Source organism: Pipistrellus kuhlii, unplaced genomic scaffold (genome assembly GCF_014108245.1).
Source record: "Pipistrellus kuhlii isolate mPipKuh1 unplaced genomic scaffold, mPipKuh1.p scaffold_m20_p_27, whole genome shotgun sequence".
NCBI classification, from domain to species: domain Eukaryota; kingdom Metazoa; phylum Chordata; class Mammalia; order Chiroptera; family Vespertilionidae; genus Pipistrellus; species Pipistrellus kuhlii.
The window spans coordinates 6,511,920-6,527,635 of record NW_023425526.1 but is presented as its reverse complement, the minus strand read 5'-3'; the positions used below and the strand labels follow the sequence as shown (position 1 = coordinate 6,527,635).

Sequence of the window (15,716 nt, the reverse complement as noted above, 5' to 3'; positions counted from 1 at the left end):
CACATCTAAAATCTGGAAGTCATTCTAGGCAAGAACTTTTCCTTTACCTTCTTCAAGTGACCAGTCACCCAGTCAAACTAATTTTACCTCCTAACACTTCTCAGTCAGTGACTACTTATTCCTAGACCCTCTATTTCTGCTCTCTGCTCTCTCCCTGGGCACACTCATCATCCAGGTCTTCAATTACCCTCTCAAGGCCAGTGACCTTGTGAGCTGTACTGTCTCCTGTTCTTTCTCTAAGAGCCAGATCAACATAGGCCACAGCCTACTCAATGTCTCCACTGAGCATCTCAGAAGCACCAAGTACTCACTTGATCCGTGTATTCATGTTATCCACACGTTATCCATATACTCACTTTACCCATGTACTCACTTTATCCATGACCAAAAGCCTAGCTTCCTTGATCTTGCCACATCCCTCACTTCGCCTCCAATCCAACACTAAGACCTGTGGATTTTACCTCCTAAAATGCCTCTAATCCATCTCATCACATCCCTCCATCTTCAGGGCCATCATGCTGCCTGTACCTACTTGACCTCTCACTTGCATTTCTTCACCTGCCTACTAACCGCCGCTCCTGTTTCTGTAGGATCACCCATGCCCAGTAGCCCCAGTGAGCTTTCAGCAATGTGAGTCCCATCAGCTAGCCTGCTCTCAACCTCTCTGCCATTGCTCTTAGGATAAATCCATGCTCCCCGCTTTAGAGTGCCTATTCCCATCGAATCTTGGCTCCTGACTATTTATCCAACTTTATAACCCACCATGATTTCCCTCACTCGTCATACCTCCAGCCAACCTGTCTGCTCTCCACCCTTCATTGTCTGTTTGGGCCTTCACTTGGCTGCACCCTCAGTCTCAAAAAAGCTCACCCAAGCTTTCCTTGACTTTTCAGAAGGTCCTTGTCTGTTTGATCTATTTTCCTTTCCTTCGTTGCATTCATTGCCTTGGTTATCATCATCAGGACACTGTCTGGTAAATGTCTCCCTCCCACCTGCTCAGGCTTCAAAGCCCTATCAGAGCAGTGGTCCTGGCTGTTTTTCTCACCATCAAGTTCTCGCTACTTAGCACAGGACCTGGCCTTGTTAGGCACTGAGTGAAGACTCACTGAATGACTGCCTGAGAAGAAGCCCTCCCACTTCCATCCAATCTAGATGATCAACACTCTTCTGGGCCTGGGAGAAGCATTCTAAATGGTCCAGGCCTCCAGACCCTCTTCACCTCCTGCCAAACCATCTCAAACGTTCACCATCACAAACACAGCCTTATCGCTCTGTACTTGTACCTGACTCAGGGCTCTTCAGAGGCAACATGATACATCCTGCTTGTAACGATCCCCTTGACCTTGTCCATTGGACTTTATGGCCTCCTTACCTGTATGTACATTTGCTCTAACAAGATTAGTTTTACATCCAACCTCATCTATAATGGCAGACACTGTATGCTTTGCCTTATACTCTCTCTGCTCCTCCTCACTCTTCTTTATTTTCACAAACCCTACTCATCCTTCACAGTTCAGCTCAGATAGCGTTTCCTTTCTGAAGCCTTCCCCGCCATTTACTTGCCCCCATGGGGCGACCTCTGAGTCTCTTCCTGCTCCCTCAGACACTGCCTTTAACTCTGTCCTCACTGTAGAATGTGAAATGCTCTCTAGCTCAGATACTACTCGGCTGAGAGCTTCTCAACAGAAAAAACAAAGTGTAGTTTTTAAAATTTTTTGTTTATCAGATTTTAACAGTTTGAGGTATACAATAGATCAAAAATAAATGTTTACTTCAATTACATAAAATTAGACTCTTGGACTCAGTGACCTCTGACTTATTCTTCAGACACCTTTGAAATTTTGCCTTTCAAAGAGTTCTCTCTGCTACAGATAAAACTAAAGTATAGGAGCAGTCAATCATTCAGTTCAGACATAGATCTTAGTCTGACGTGGGCCAGGCACTGGGTTCAATGTTAGGGCTTCAACTGTGACCAACACAAAGTGCCTACTTCCAGAGTTGTATCACTTACATAAAATCCAAAGCAAAAAATCATAACAACGAATGCAATTAATTTTCATAATGAAGGGACTCCAGGTGGGAAGCGGGAAGCCACTCCAGCTGGACACACCTCCACAGACAGCCACACCATCAAGAAACCCAGTGTCCCCAGGACATGAAGGCTGACAGAAATTAGGGACAAGCATGAAGAGACAAGGCAAAGACATACACAGACATGTGCTATATGGGATTGTTCGCCTCCAGTTTGCATAATGTTATTAACCAATGTTACCCAATAAATTTAATATTAAAATAAAGATGTATTAGCCTTCAGTTTTTCCCATTTAGCGGAGTAAATGTAGAAAACAACTCTTTCCTGGGAAAAAGCCCAGGCAGTGAGCAGAAACCCCTGCTGAGTGTTAGAGGGACCCGCTGCCCGGCCCTACGGCCGGGTTCAGGCCTGTGGCCACCACTGGCCGCTGTGTAAGGGCAGGAGGCCCTTCTCCTCCTGAGCCTCTGCAAACTTAATGGCTCGAGCGACATTGCTGGTTAGGATTTCTTCTCCTGCTAAGATTCGGCTTTAAAATGTTCTGGGCATGTGTTTAAGAAATCCAGAACTCTGAGCTGGGAACTAAGACCCCGTGGGCATGAGGCATCTGGAACCAATTCCAGAGACCATGGCTGGCATGGCCACCAAAAGAGTCACACAGTGAGGGCTCAGGGAAACAGAGTACTTTTCACAATGTCCACCACGCACTACATCCCCTTTCTGGCCAGGCATCCCAGGAGCCATCTAATACAGGATGTGTGTGTGTGTTTCCATTACGGTGGACAAAGGGTTTTGAGTATTCTGTTTTCTCAGATGAGGAAACTAAACTGCTCCTGCCTCATTCTTTCTACCCTGATTCTAACAGGGACATCTGAGAGCCCTCTAACCTTCAGGAAGATCAACCCCTCATCTCAAGGGAGAGCACCATCTCCCACGGAGCTGGGGGCTCAGGCAGGCCGTGAGCGTACTTACTGACATTCACCGCAATTCTCCGGGACACGGTGAACTGCCTCCCTGCGTGTGTCAGGTTGGCTTTGCAGACATAGCTCCCCCTGTCTTCTGCCGAGACATTGTTCACTAACAGCCTTTTCTCCCAATTTTTAAACCGCTTTTCTTTAATCTCTTTACAGTCCTAAACATAAAAGAAAAAATATTCAACTCAAAGAGCCTTTTGGGATCAGTTCCATTCCCAGTTGGCAGCATTCTCTGAACTGGGAGATACAAGAAACTGTGTGACCCCAGACGTCAGGTAGTTTACAATCTACTGAAGACTGTAACCCTCTCCAGGAAGAGCTGACAGAGCGTTCAGCAGGCTGAAATGGTGTTACAAACATCCAGCCTAATGGGGGTCTGCGGACAGGCCTCTCAGGCTGCAGGAGGACTCCGTGGAGGAACACAGGCTGGGCCATAATGCATGCAGTGGGAGGATGTGGACAGGCAGAGTCCTCACCCTCAGGGCCTTCTCTCCCAATGGGCGCCATCCGACGGCACCACACCCCTTGGCCAAGGACTGCTTCACTGTGTCACAGGCCCTGTTGTACCTGCACTCACCAAGGGCTGGCTTTTACAGAGGTCAAAATAACTCCTTACCAACGTCCTATTTGGACCATAGTCAACGTGTGCTAACCAGGTTTAGGAATGATTGACAGCTAACCTGGGGTCCCCCCCGAGTTAGCTGTCAATCATTCTGTGAACACAGCTCAGCAGCCACTCGCCCAGAAGCATTTCCTCAGAAGTCCTGTGACTGACTTCGTGCTGTAATGAAACTATTCCCTTTGCTTGTCTGTCTGCCTTCTGGTGAACTGTAACTGCTGGGCAGCGAGGGCGCTCTCTCCTCAGGACATCCCCAGTGCCTGGCATAACACCGGCAGATATAAGCTCTAAATATTTCATAATGTATCCCATTTCACAGATGAAAACACTGTGGCCCAAGGGGACCCACAGCAAAAACAGAGCCGTAACTGAGGTCGCTGGGTCTGCACAGGTTGACACTGGAGAACGGTCCTTCCTTCTTATATTCCCTGCCTCTCTCCCTCCTCCTGTCTTCCCAGGCAGAGTGGCTATTTTGAATGAAATCTGTCTGGGTCTCCCTCGTGCATGGCCTGGCTCAGCAGCAGAGAAGAGGCCAGGCATCCAACTTTACAAGACACACAGGTTAAAGGTGGTGCGCACGTAGGCCAATCACGCTCTCTGGACTGTCTCCGAGTTTTATAGAAATTGACATGCGTTGTAAGCAGTGGTAAGGATTATAGCACTGCCAAATGCTAACCATTGCCTGCTCCTCTAAGTCTGATCACACGGGAGTGGGAAGGAATAGGTTTTCCCTCAGGCTAGTGGCCGTGGGGGTTGGAAAGCCTGAAATCATGTGGTCCAAACTCTCATTTAGTCTCTAAGGGAGAAATCCAGGTGCAATGCGTCTGCATCTTGACACTGGTGTAGCGGCAGAGTTGATGCTAAAAATTTGCCTCTCAAATGTCACTGCTTTCATGTCTATGATGTCAGCAGGTGCAGCCAGGCCAGAGTCCTCAATGAGGCCCCTGCCCGTTCACACCGGTGCCAGGAGGGGCTGCGAGGCAGTGGTGGCGGCCAGAGGCCTGAGGAGCAGAGTCCAGGAGCCATGAGAGGGAAGTGGACACTGGTTCCCGAGAAGTTGGGCTGGGCTCAGAAGTGGGTGAGCCACACTCCAAAACCTATGGCCACCAAGGTTACTTCTGCATCTCTTCCTAAGGAACTGAAAGAAGAAGGCAAGGTGGGAAGTGTATTGCAGACGTGAATAACAGAATTACCAAACCCAACTGCAGTGCTCTCATTCTTGTGAATAAGCCTGAGGCATTTACAAATGTGGAATTAGAAGGCAGTCTCACCAAATTCCAAACTATTTACAACATATAGAGTAGATTCTCTGCCACAGTGCAAGTAAGCAGAAAAGTAACTTTTTAAAAATCCACTGCATTGCCCTGGCTGTTGTGCTAAGTGGGTAGAGCATCACACAACAAAGGGTCATGGGTTCGACTCCCAGTCAAGGGCACAAACCTGGGTTGTAGGTTCACTCCCTGCCCCTACTTGGGGGGGGGGGGGGGGGTGAGAGGCAACCAGCCAATGTGGCTCTCTCACACTGATGTTTCTACCTCCCCTCCCTCCCTTCCTTTCACTCTGAAAAAGCAATGGAAAAACATATCCTTAGGTGAGGATTAACAGCAACTAAAATCCACTATATTTGCAAATTAGGCAATTCTTAAAAATAATAGAGTTCAAAGAAGAAATAACATTAGAAATTAGAAAATACTTTCAACTGAATAAGAATATATTATATATCAAAAGTGTAGAAAGCAGCTAAAATTAGTTTAGAGAAAAATGACTTTAAATGCATATAGTAGAAAAGAAGGAAGGCTTATAATTAACTAGAGGCCCAACACACAAATTCCCTGCAAGAGGCTCAGCCCTTGAAGCCTAGTTAGCCCTCTCAGCTCTGGCTTCGACTGGATGGTCATTCTGCTATTCAGTCTAATTAGTATATTAGCCCTTTATTATATAGGATCATCCAAAAATCCATCTCATAAAGTTATTAAAATACCAACAAATTAAAACCCAAGAAAACAGGGGAGGGGGGAGATGGCTAAAAGACAGCAGAAATTAATGAAACAGAGTTAACAAAGTTAGTGCTTTGAAAAAACTATTCATGTTGAAAAACCCTTGGAGTCATCAACAAAACAAAACACACACACAGAGAGAGAGAGAGAGAGAGAGAGAGAGAGAGAGAAGAGAGAGAGGAGATATGACACCAGATATGAAAAAAGACATCACCTCAAATCCTACAAACATTAAAAAGGTAATAAGAGCCAAAACTAGTTTGGCTCAATGGATAGAGCGTTGGCTTGGGGACTGAAGGGTCCCGGGTTCGATTCCGGTCAAGGGCATGTACCTTAGTTGCAGGCACATCCCCAGTAGGAGGTGTGCAGGAGTCAGCTGATCGATGACTCTCTCTCATCGATGTTTCTAACTATCTCTCTCCCTTCCTCTCTGTACAAAATCAATAATATATATATATTTTTAAATAAATAAATAAAATAAAACAAAAAGGTAATAAGAGTATATTTTGAACAATTTTAGCTCAATAATTTAAAAATTATAAAAATAAAATGAAAATTTCTAAGCAAGCACGATGTGCTAATTTGCTATAAGAACAGGTAAGGCATCTGAGTGGTTCTATGAATAAGGACACTGAATTCTATAATTTAAAACCTTCCCTCAAAGGAAGTCCCAGTCTTACATAACTTCACTATAAACACTTAAAGCATGTAGCATAAGAAATAAAATCAATCTTAAACATTCCAGAAGAAAGTAAAGATTACTTCCCAAGTTATTTTCCAAGGTCAGCATATCCTTTATACCAAAATTTGACAAGGACAAAGCAGACAACAAAAATTACAAACAACTACTTCATGATTTTCATGAAAAAATTTTAACTAATCAGGCAAGCCAAATAAGACAACAAGCCAAATAAGACAACACCAATTTAGATTATTCCAGTAATGCAACATTGGTATAACATTCACAAATCAGTTCCTGTTATTCAGTACAGAGCAGAGTAAAAGGAAAGAAATCCTACCTAATAACGAGGGAATATGCTAATTGACCCTCACACTGTCACAAATATGGTGGTGCCCACAGCCAATGAGGAGGGAATATGCTAATTGGCTGCCCCACCCTCAAAGATGGCAGTGCCCACAGCCACAAGATGGCAGTGCTCAGTCCCCTCAGCGCTGTGCACCTGCCTCCAGAGTACCCAGTCCCCTCAGCCCCCCAGCTGCCCAGGGCTGCCAGAGGCTCAGGTAACAGGAGCAGGCGGAGGCTTGTGCTTCCAGCAGTAGCAGCAGCAGTGGTGTGATGGGGTGTCACCTCCTGCCTCTGAGGGCTCCTGGATTGTTTGAGGGGGCAGACCAGGTTGAGGGCTCCCCATCCAGGGCTCCCCATTTCCATGCACCAGGCCTCTAGTATCTAATAATTAGAAAAGGCAGATAAAATTTAATATCCATTCATAATATGATTTCAAGCAAACTACAATAGAACTTCCTTGATCTGGTAAAGGGCTTTTAACTCCAAAATAAACATCACACTTAATAGGACTAATAAGAGTAGCCACTTGTTGGGGGAGGGGCATGGGCCCAGGACACACAGATCAGGAGTGGGAAGGAGACTTCAGGGGGTGGTGCTGTGTGATTATTGCAGCATGCGAGGGCCATTCAAACAAATGGACTAATTAATCTGTTAGAAAAGAGAAATAGCCAAGGATGGTCTGGAAAGTAAGGATGGTGGGGGGAGGGGGAAGGTGGAAGATACAAATAATAAAATATTACAAAGCTATAATAACCATAAATTTAAACATAAATAATTAGCAGATAAGATTGGCAATAGCAATTAGCTAACAAATCTGTCTGAGATACACAATCATTTTACTAATTTTGCCTTAAAATTGAAAAAACTAGTGGGTTTTATTTTTTTAAATATATTTTTATTGATTTTTTTACCGAGAGGAAGGGAGAGAGACAGAGAGCTAGAAACGTCGATGAGAGAGAAACATCGACCAGCTGCCTCCCACACACCCCCTACCGGGGATGTGCCCACAATGTCCATGCCCTTGACCAGAATCGAACCTGGGACCCTTCAGTCCGCAGACCGATGCTCTACCACTGAGCCAAACCGGTTTTGGCACTAGTGGGTTTTAAGGAAAAGAAGTTAGAGTATTAATAGGAAAATCCTTTTTTTTTTTTTTTTTTTTTTTTTTTTACCTTATACCACTTTACTGAGTTCAAGTCCAAGACACAACTCTTCGGGAAGTTCAGGTGGCACGAGAGGCTGTCATCTCCCCCAACATGCAGGATCTGCTCGTGCCCATCTGGTAAGTTCCTCTGACTGTTTCTGCGACACCCATATTTTCCAAACACAGTGAGGTTTACATGTACTTGGTGACACACGTCTGTATCACTGTAAGAGATAACAGAGTGGAGCCTCATGAAACAATCACAGAGCCAATGATGCTGGTCATCTCCAAACGCGAGCCGATCCCCAAGAGCACAGTGCGAACCTGCCTGCAGCGGGACCAGCACAGCGCCCGGCCACTGCACCCAGGAAGTGCCGGCTCGTGGGAACTGGGAGCACTGCACCCACTGCACCCAGGAAGTGCCGGCTCGTGGGAACTGGGAGCACTGCACCCACTGCACCCAGGAAGTGCCGGCTCGTGGGAACTGGGAGCACTGCACCCACTGCACCCAGGAAGTGCCGGCTCATGGGAACTGGGAGCACTGCACCCACTGCACCCAGGAAGTGCCGGCTCATGGGAACTGGGAGCACTGCACCCACTGCACCCAGGAAGTGCCGGCTCATGGGAACTGGGAGCACCCAGCCCGGTGACCAGCGCTGACGTGGCCGGCCGGCGGACGCGGCGCCGCTGCATGTGGCCTCCGAGGACACAGCCCGGCACAGTGTTCCAACCTGGAGGCTCGTGGAGAGAGAACCCAGGTTAGGGATTTCATATGAAACAGGTTCCTGTGCTGCTTCTAACAGTCGGCGTCGTGAGGAAGCCTGAGGACTGCTCCAGGGACGGGAGCGCGTGCCGCAGGCCGGCCGCTCCTGCCAGCGCCCCAGAGGAGCGCGCTGCTCCGCGCGGAGGACGGCACCGCGGCCTGCGGAGGGCGGGTGTAAAACACTGTTACAGTAAAACGTCCCAGTGTGTGCAAGAACATGTTTCTGTTTTCAGGAAACACACACTGAAATAGTAAAGGGTCAGGGGTCATACGCCTACAGCGCACATGGTTTGGGAATAATGAGCTAGAAAACTTACCATGTGTGATGCACAAATATACGGAGAGAGAATAATTAGGTAAATGTGGGAAAACATCAAATAATGGGAAATCCAGTTAAAGGGTAAGTGAGAGTTCTTTATACTACTCTTGCAAATTTTATGTGAATTTGAAAGTATTTCAAATACAGTTTACTAAATATGTATCATGTCTATATATGTATATGTTAAAATTTTGTGAAAATTGTTGTTAATTTTCTATTACAGACAATATGTTTCCTTTCTCTAAAAGATGATTTTCCCCATTTCCCAGCACCCAGGTTTAGACACTGTAAGTGCAGTCTGGATTTCAGGGTGAATCTGTGTGACACACAGTCTCCCTTCTAGTTAGTGCACCGCCATGAGCAGTCATCGCCTGCAGGATGGCGATGGCGTGGGCAGTGGAGCCGCGAAAAGGGGCCAGTACTCAGTGCTTCCGCCACTTCTGCTTCTGCACCACCGCGTGGTTTTGTCCCGTAGGTCCGTCTGACATACGAAAATGAGGAATCGTATGATCGGAGCCGGACACAGAAAGGGATCGGCAGATACCACAGAAACAGAATGAGAGCGAATGCAGCTTCCTTCTGGAGGCACCTGCTTCCCACGATCCCAGCTCACTTCCCTTCAGCCCTCTCAGGCTGCATCAGCCCTCTCTGCAGATAAGAGAGCCCAGCCACAGGGTCCCCGCAGGCATTCAGCTCCTGCACGCGCATGACAGTAAAGGCAGAACTGGGTCCAAGGTGTGTTTTATGTAGGTCATGTGCACACACGCACTGATGTTCATGTTTCCTCAGAAAACTGGAAAATAGATGAGCTGAATAGATGCCGCCTTCAGTGAGGCATGCTTCTGGCTCTCCGCAGGCCCACCCGCTCAGCTCTCCCACCAGAGCTGTCATCCATCCACACAGGGCTAGGTCCAGCTCAGCGCACACTGGGCCCGGAACACGCGTGGTGCTTGCCACTGCTCCATTTCCGCAGCAGGCGCCTTACAGAGCGGTGCGCGGAGGAGGCTGGCTCCCCGCTGGACTGCAGCCTGTCGCTGGGCGCGCGGAGGAAGAGGGCAGCAACGGTAACACTGGGAGGCACCAGCTTTGGAAGTCGGTCTGGCTGTGGCATCATTTCCACGGGAAAAGCTGTATTTCACGTTCTAACAACTGATTTACAAGTCTTCTCTCTTTAAAATGTCTTCATTGGAAGTTGTTTTACAACTATAAAACTACGTTTTATTCTTCTCACTGAGTTTTTAAGTTGTTAAGAATTTACTAAGGATTTTCCTAAGAGAATTATAGACATGTAATTATGACTTGTGAGGGAGAGTGTGCTAGTGCTCGTTAAGGGGGAACTTACTTTATAAGGCACCGGTAGGTCCCCGAGTCCCCCCAGGCCACGGGGAGGAACAGGATCCAGCTCTGCTCCTGGTGGACCCGGGCCTGCGGGTCGGTGGAGACCGGGGCCTCGCTCGGGTGTCTGTACCACGTGGCACGCGCTGCCGCGGTCAGCAGAGGGGATGTGCAGTTAATGGCAAAAGGCTGCTTTGCCGGCTGTGCCTCGGTCAGCATGCGGATGTCCTGGCATTCGTCTAGGGAGAGGAAGGGAAGCAATCGGGAGATCTTGCCGTCATCCATTACTAGTTCAACAAACGTGTCAATGCCCGGCCAATTGCATTTGAGAGCTTTCTCAGGGTGGGATGTCCCCAAATAGTGTGCTGATGTGGAAAGCAGAATGCCACATCCTCCATGTATCCATAGGACTGAGTCCCTGCTCCTCCCCACCTTCAGCCTCCGGAAGGAACCGCTCTTTCCCCACCTCCGGAAGGCCTCCTTCTGCCCCTCCCTCGGAGGACCCTTCCTGCTCCCAGCGCTCCTGCCTGCTTTCTGTCACCAGCTATTTGTTCAAAGGCCCACTCGCTTTAAAGTTCCTTCCCGCCAAACTGCTTAGTTTGCATTTGCCTTGGGTCCCACAGCGGCCCTGTCCCCCTAACACAGGCAGCACTGCGCCCATCTGGCCTTTGAACCCAAGTCTGGACTTGCAACTTTGCCGAACCCTCCTCCTCTCCAAGTCACCTGGAAGCTCTAGGGGCCTCTGGGCCGAGCATCCCACTCCGCAGACCCGGCCTGTCCCCTGGGGAAGGTGAGCTGCCCAGCTCAGAGCACCCCGCCCCCCGCACCTCCCCTGCCCCCATACACACACACACACACACACACACACACACACACACACACAGGGACATATGTGAGGGGGCCGGAGACCCAGGCAAAGCCAGCATACCTGCGTGGAGCAGCAGCGGGAGGGCCGCGCTCAGGCACAGCAGCAGGGACGGCGCCCCCATGGAGCTGCGGGGAGAGGGGGTGTCAGGGGCCGGCTCCAGCGACCTCTGAACCAGTGGAGGATCGTGGGTCCACGGGCGGGCGCTGAGGGAGCGGGGCGCAGTGGGGGCAGGAGTGTCATCGCTTCCTGGGAGGAGGCGGTACCCCCTTCCCCGGGCAGCGAGGTGGGATCAGCATCCTGGGGGGTCGCCCCCCGAACACTTCAGCCCTGAGGGTCCTCTGTGCATGGTGAGTGCCTCCCAGCGCCTGAGGCCTCAGGTCCACCGGCCTGAACCCAGATCCCAGCCTGGCCCACCTGGGAGCAGGTGAGGGCCACCTGGGAGGCCAGTGAGGGGCAGTGAGGGCCACCTGGAAGGCCAGTGAGGGCCAGTGAGGGCCAGTGAGGACCAGTGAGGGCCAGTGAGGACCAGTGAGGGCCAGTGGGGGCCAGTGGGGGCCAGTGAGGACCAGTGAGGGCCAGTGAGGGCCAGTGAGGACCAGTGAGGGGCAGTGAGGACCAGTGAGGACCAGTGAGGGGCAGTGAGGACCAGTGAGGGCCAGTGAGGGCCAGTGAGGACCAGTGAGGGCCAGTGAGGGCCATTGGGGGCCACCTGGGAGGCCAGTGAGGGCCAGTGAGGGCCACCTGGAAGGGGCCGCTGGGCGGGTAGGCAGATGTGGGTCCCAGGCTGGTGGGAAGATAACTGGGTCCGACCTTGATCCTCAGGTCGCACACATTTCGCCACCTGGTTCCCGCACACCCACCCGGTTCCCCCCACACCCACCTGGTTCCCCGCACACCCACCTGGTTCCCCCCACACCCACCTGGTTCCCCCCACACCCACCTGGTTCCCGCCACACCCACCTGGTTCCCCCCACACCCACCTGGTTCCCGCACACCCACCTGGTTCCCCCCACACCCACCTGGTTCCCGCACACCCACCTGGGCGCCCCGAGGCTGTCAGGCGGCAGGCGGACAGGAGCCAGGGGCAGGGGCTGGGGTGCATGGAGAGGCTCCAGGCAGGATGGCAGCACCTCCAGGCCTGCTGCTCCCTCCGCCTGGGCGCGGGGAGGCGGCGGGCTCCTGGGCGCGGGGAGGCGGCGGGCTCCCGGGCGCGCGGGGCGGGCTCCCGGGCGCGCGGGGAGGCGGCGGGCTCCTGGGCGCGGGGAGGCGGCGGGCTCCTGGGCGCGCGGGGCGGGCTCCTGGGCGCGCGGGGCGGGCTCCTGGGCGCGCGGGGCGGGCTCCTGGGCGCGCGGGGCGGGCTCCTGGGCGCGGGGAGGCGGCGGGCTCCTGGGCGCGGGGAGGCGGCGGGCTCCTGGGCGCGCGGGGCGGGCTCCCGGGCGCGCGGGGAGGCGGCCGGCGGGCGGGAGCGCCTGGAGCCGGAGCGGAGCCGGGACCGGGAGGCGGGCAGGGGGCGAGGCCCTGCCCCGGGGCCGGCTCGGCCGGAGCTGGGAGCGGGGCTGTGGCCCTGGCGCGGGGACACCCGGCTCTCCCTCCGGCGGACACTCAGCACACGCGGGCTGCGTCCTTCTCAGGACCCGCCGGCCTGTGGGGCTGCGGCCCCCCGGGCACCCGGCACCGGGCGGACCCGGCAAGGACCTGGCGGTGGCTCCGCCCGCCCCCTCTGGGCGCCTGCGGGAGACACGCACTCAGGGTGCGCTCTCACCTTATGGTTCTTCCCCTCTCTCTGTGAAAAAGGAAAAATCAAGAAAAGCTTATTCTCAGGGGAGAATCAGAGCGAGAGGCCGCCGGGCGGAGGGAGGGGCAGGCGGGGGTGGTGGTGGGGAAATAAGAGGAGGCGGGGGGGGGGGGGGGGGGAGGTGAGTGGGGGGAGGGGAAGGGGAAGAGGGAGGGATATAGGGAGGAGAGGGGACGGGGGAAGGGAAAGGGGGAGGGGGGGAGGGGGAGGAGGAAGGGGGCTGGGGTGTGGCCAGCGGCCAGCGGCTTGCAGAGGCCACGCGCTCGGGTTCCGAGGCCCCACTGTGGGTGTGTCTGTCATTACTTGCTATATTAGAAATTAAGCAGCGAGTATTTGAACATTACTTTATCCATTTTAAATTATAACAATAAAAATGCACTATATGTGCATATCAGACATTTTATGAAAAATAACTATACTTTCCAAAGCCAACAAACTTACTGAGAAAAATGACACTGTTTACAAACCACTGCATACCCATGTGCAATATTTGGAAGTCTCTTTGATGTCTAACCCAACAGAAGAAAGCAGGCTTCTACCTGCTTCCGCACCTAATTTCTTACGAGGGAACATGTCAGCCGCCTGCCACCCTGGAGGGAAGCAGCCCGGGACTGTGGGGCCTCACTCTGCCCCTCACAGCCTGCTAAGCCTTCCCCGGGCACCTCACAGCCTGGTGAGCCTTCCCCGGGCCCCTCACAGCCCACTGAGCCTGCCCTCTGCCCTCACAGCCCACTGAGCCTGCCCTCTGCCCTCACAGCCCGCTGAGCCTGCCCTCTGCCCTCACAGCCTGGTGAGCCTGCCCTCTGCCCTCACAGCCCACTGAGCCTGCCCTGGGCCCCTCACAGCCCACTGAGCCTGCCCTCTGCCCTCACAGCCCGCTGAGCCTGCCCTCTGCCCCTCACAGCCTGGTGAGCCTGCCCTCTGCCCTCACAGCCCACTGAGCCTGCCCTCTGCCCTCACAGCCCACTGAGCCTGCCCTCTGCCCTCACAGCCCACTGAGCCTTCCCCGGGCCCCTCACAGCCCACTGAGCCTGCCCTCTGCCCTCACAGCCTGGTGAGCCTGCCCTCTGCCCTCACAGCCCACTGAGCCTGCCCTCTGCCCTCACAGCCTGGTGAGCCTGCCCTCTGCCCTCACAGCCCACTGAGCCTGCCCTCTGCCCTCACAGCCCACTGAGCCTGCCCTGGGCCCCTCACAGTCTGGGTGAGCCTCCTCCACAGACATACTGGGGCCAACGTCCATCCAAACCAAACCATCACAGAGGGCAAGCACGTACACTACACCTGTTGTTATCAGCAGCGTCTTTTTATTTTGTCTTTTTCAGTTTCTGCTTTATGGAGAGACAAGTGTGCACCCCATCTTGTTGCTGTGGTTTGAGGTGAGTATATGCCAAGTCTAATCATACAGGTGCCCCAAGTGTGGGAGCTAAGAAGGCCATCCCAGCCCATCCGCCTCTCTCTCCCGTTGGATGTTTCTGACACTTTACTTTGCTAGTGAAGCCATGGACCTATCTCGTGGGGACTGTGAAATTTGCAATTGAAAAACCAAGGACCAAGATTTAGGACAGGTTCTCAATCACCGTGGAGGAACCGGAGGAACCGGAGGAACCGGAGGAACCGGAGCATTGTTTGCAAGAGCACGGAAGGAAGGAATTCAAACAGAATTCATTATGGAGGTCCCGGTGCAGAACCTCCTAAATTGAATTCTTTATTTTTTCTCTCTAATTTTCACTTTTGATGTTTTTAAATGTGTATCATACAATATTTAAGACCTAAATAACTCAAAACAGGGCATACATTATGTCAGCAAGACTCAGCAGCAGAAATAAAAATTAGCAGTTTTTCTCTATGTACCTCTCCCACCCACTAATTGTGCTACCCTCAGCTTCGTAAAATGTGTGTGTGTGTGTGTGTGTGTGTGTGTGTGTGTGTTCCTTAAGCAATACAAAGTATCGTTGTTCATCTTTACACAACTCTGCTCTACACTGGTAACTTGCTTTCTCTCACTCAGCATTCCATTTGAGAGACCAAGCACTTGGAGGACGTAGCTCTCGTTCACTTGGAACATGTATGGCATCCCACTGCATAGCCAGACCCCATTCACGTAGCCTTCACCTTGGACATTTTCGATGTTTCAAATGTATGTGTTGCTCTTAAAAGTGGTGCTGTAGTGCAGGTTTCTGTAATGTTCAGTCTGGGTTTTCAGAGGTTGGCTGTGAGTGATCAGAGGTCGGTGTGTCTTCAATCATGTTAGAACATCCCTGATTTTCTCCACATCTGTATCCTTTGGAGGATAAGGGTTCCTGCTTCACTTGCTTGCCAACATGTTTGTTCATATCACACTGTTACCTGTGGCTAGTTTTGTCAGCCCAAAGATGTAAAAGCTATCGTCTGATTTCATTTTGCATTCCACTATTGACTGCTTAGTTGGGACATCGTTGGCCACATGTGTGTTCTCCGTATGGAATTCTTCTCATGTGTTTGCCCTTTTGCCCGCTTGGTTTGTCTTCCTCTCATTAGTTTGTAGAAAACTCACTGACTTCTACCTGCGACGTCTCAGGAGGGTGCCTTCCCGGGGAAATGCAGACGCGCCGCCTGGCCCTCTTCCTTACAAGACAGAGTGAGGCGGCCCACTCCTCAGGTGACATCTGTGGACTTCCTTAGCGGAGTGTCTGGTGTGATAGGTCCCCGATGAACCAGACCTCTGATCATCACCCTCTCCCCAAGTCCTCCCCACAATCTCCCAGTCGTAGAGGTTTTTGCAATGCAAATATTCTTAAAAGCCTATGCTATTAGTCACAAGGGATGGGTCCTTCCTGCTGTTAGTCACAGCGATGGGCAATGGACTC

The 15,716-nt window shown here is 51.8% G+C and overlaps 1 protein-coding gene across 3 annotated transcripts in view; it reads right to left on the bottom strand.

The window, feature by feature from the left end:
* Positions 1–11,235, bottom strand: part of IL1RL2 (interleukin 1 receptor like 2) — a 41,146-nt gene extending 29,911 nt beyond the window's left edge. For 2 of the 3 annotated variants that reach the window (XM_045587291.1, XM_045587290.1), the window contains exons 1-4: positions 11,136–11,235; positions 10,215–10,446; positions 7,819–8,014; positions 3,002–3,161 (exon numbers count right to left, since the gene is read on the bottom strand). In XM_045587291.1, the coding sequence (XP_045443247.1) occupies positions 3,002–3,161; positions 7,819–8,014; positions 10,215–10,446; positions 11,136–11,196 (649 nt within the window). In that variant the 5' untranslated portion in view covers positions 11,197–11,235. The remainder of the gene's footprint in view (positions 1–3,001; positions 3,162–7,818; positions 8,015–10,214; positions 10,447–11,135) is intronic. The other variant, XM_036454004.2, reaches the window with a different exon arrangement.
* Positions 11,236–15,716: the final 4,481 nt, after the last annotated feature.